The 1694-nt window shown below is 62.0% G+C and overlaps 1 protein-coding gene across 1 annotated transcript in view; it reads right to left on the bottom strand.

Moving 5' to 3' along the window:
• SOX18 (SRY (sex determining region Y)-box 18) overlaps positions 1–237 on the bottom strand; it is a gene marked incomplete at its 5' end in the record, with an annotated part of 886 nt that extends 649 nt beyond the window's left edge. Inside the window, one exon of the mRNA XM_009574757.1 lies at positions 2–237. Within this exon, the coding sequence (XP_009573052.1) occupies positions 2–237 (236 nt within the window). The remainder of the gene's footprint in view (position 1) is intronic.
• Between the last annotated feature and the right edge of the window lie 1457 nt (positions 238–1694).

The raw sequence follows: 1694 nt of genomic DNA, 5'->3' as shown, positions 1-1694 counted from the left end.
GGGGGGGGCCCGGCTGGCTGCCGCCATGGTGACTCATGCTGAAGTTGTCACTGCAAGGCTGGGAAAGGTTATGCAGGAGGATATTGGGTTCCATCCTCTTGATTTTCTTGGCTTGCTTCTTTCTCCTTGGGCGGTACTTGTAGTTGGGGTGATCCTGGAGATGTTGGATTCGCAGCCGCTCTGCCTCTTCCACGAAGGGACGCTTGTCGCTGGCGCTCAGCGCTTTCCACGACTGGCCTGGAAGGGGAAAGCGAAGCTCTGTGACACCGGCTCGGCCACCCGGTGCCGGCCGGGGCGCGGGGGCACCCGGGGAGAGGGCACCCTTGGGGTGGGAAGGGCTCCCTTGGCCAGTTCGGCACCTGAGCGGGCTCCTGGTGCTGGCACGAGGAGGGGCTGAGGAATGGGACCCCACGCAGGGCTGTCCCAGCAGCAGGGTCAGGCTGTGCCCGGCACTTCGGCGCAATGGGAGAATGGGGGTGCAAAGCCCTGGGGGGGCTGCAGGAACCCCTCTGCCAGGGCAGGGGATTCTGCCTCCCGCTGCCCCTCGGCACAGCCTGCTCCCCAGGGTGCTTGCTTCCCTGCACGCCGCATCCACAGCCCCGCTCCTCTGCAGCCCAAATCGCCCATCCCCAAACCCTGCACCCCGCAGCCCTGTATCCTGAATCCCATGTCCCCGCACCCCGCAGCCTCGTATCTCCGCATCCTGCTGCCCTGTCTGGCCATATCCTGCTTCCCATAGTCCCGCATCCTGCAACTCCGTCTACCCATATCCTGCTTCCCGTGTTCCCACATCCCGCATCCTACAGTTGTGTATCCCGCATCCTGCAGCCCTGTATTCCCATATCCTGCATCCCCGCTGCTGCGTACCCCACAGCCCTGTATCTCTGCATCCCGCAGCCTTGTTTCTCTGCATCTTGTGTACATGTAGCTCTGTATCCTCACATCCCACAACCCACAGCCCCATATTCCCACATCCTCTAAAACCATATCCCACAGCCCTGTAGCGGTGCACCCCACAGCCCTTGATCCCACAGCCCTGCATCCTTACAGCCCATGTCCCCGCAGCCCTCCATCCTTGCAGCCTGCAGCCAGCATCCCTTGGTCCCATATCCTTACAGCTTGCATGCAGCAGCCCTCTAACCTTGCAGCTCCCAGCCCCGTATCCTGCAGCACCCTATCCCTGCATCCTGCAGCACCCCATCCTTGTAACCCAGCTCCTGCAACCCCATATCCTCACAGTCTGCATCCCGCAGCTCCATATCCTCACAGCGTGCATCCCACAGTCCTGTACCCTTGCAGCCTGGCTAGCACAGCCCCGTATCCTTGCATCCCATGTCCCACTGTCTCACATACTTGCAACCTGCATCCCGCAGCTCTGTATCCTTGCAGCGCACATCCCGATGCCCCGTACCCCTTCCTCCCGCACTTCCAACCCTGTATCACTGCATCCCAATACCCCGTACCCCTGCAACGCACATCTCCAGCCCCGTATCCCTGCATTCTGCTGCCCTGTAGCCCTGCAACACACATCCCCAGCCCTGTATCCCTCATCCCAATGCCCTGCACCCCTGCAGCGAGTATCCCCAGCCCTGTAACTCTGCATCCCACTGCCCTGTACCCTTGCAGCCCACACCCCCAGCTCCGTATCCCTGCATCCCGCTGCCCTGGACCCCTGCAGCCCACATCCACAGCCC

This window comes from Fulmarus glacialis, unplaced genomic scaffold (assembly GCF_000690835.1).
Source record: "Fulmarus glacialis isolate BGI_N327 unplaced genomic scaffold, ASM69083v1 scaffold18163, whole genome shotgun sequence".
Classification (NCBI taxonomy): Eukaryota; Metazoa; Chordata; class Aves; order Procellariiformes; family Procellariidae; genus Fulmarus; species Fulmarus glacialis.
This window is presented reverse-complemented; position numbering and strand designations above follow the sequence as displayed.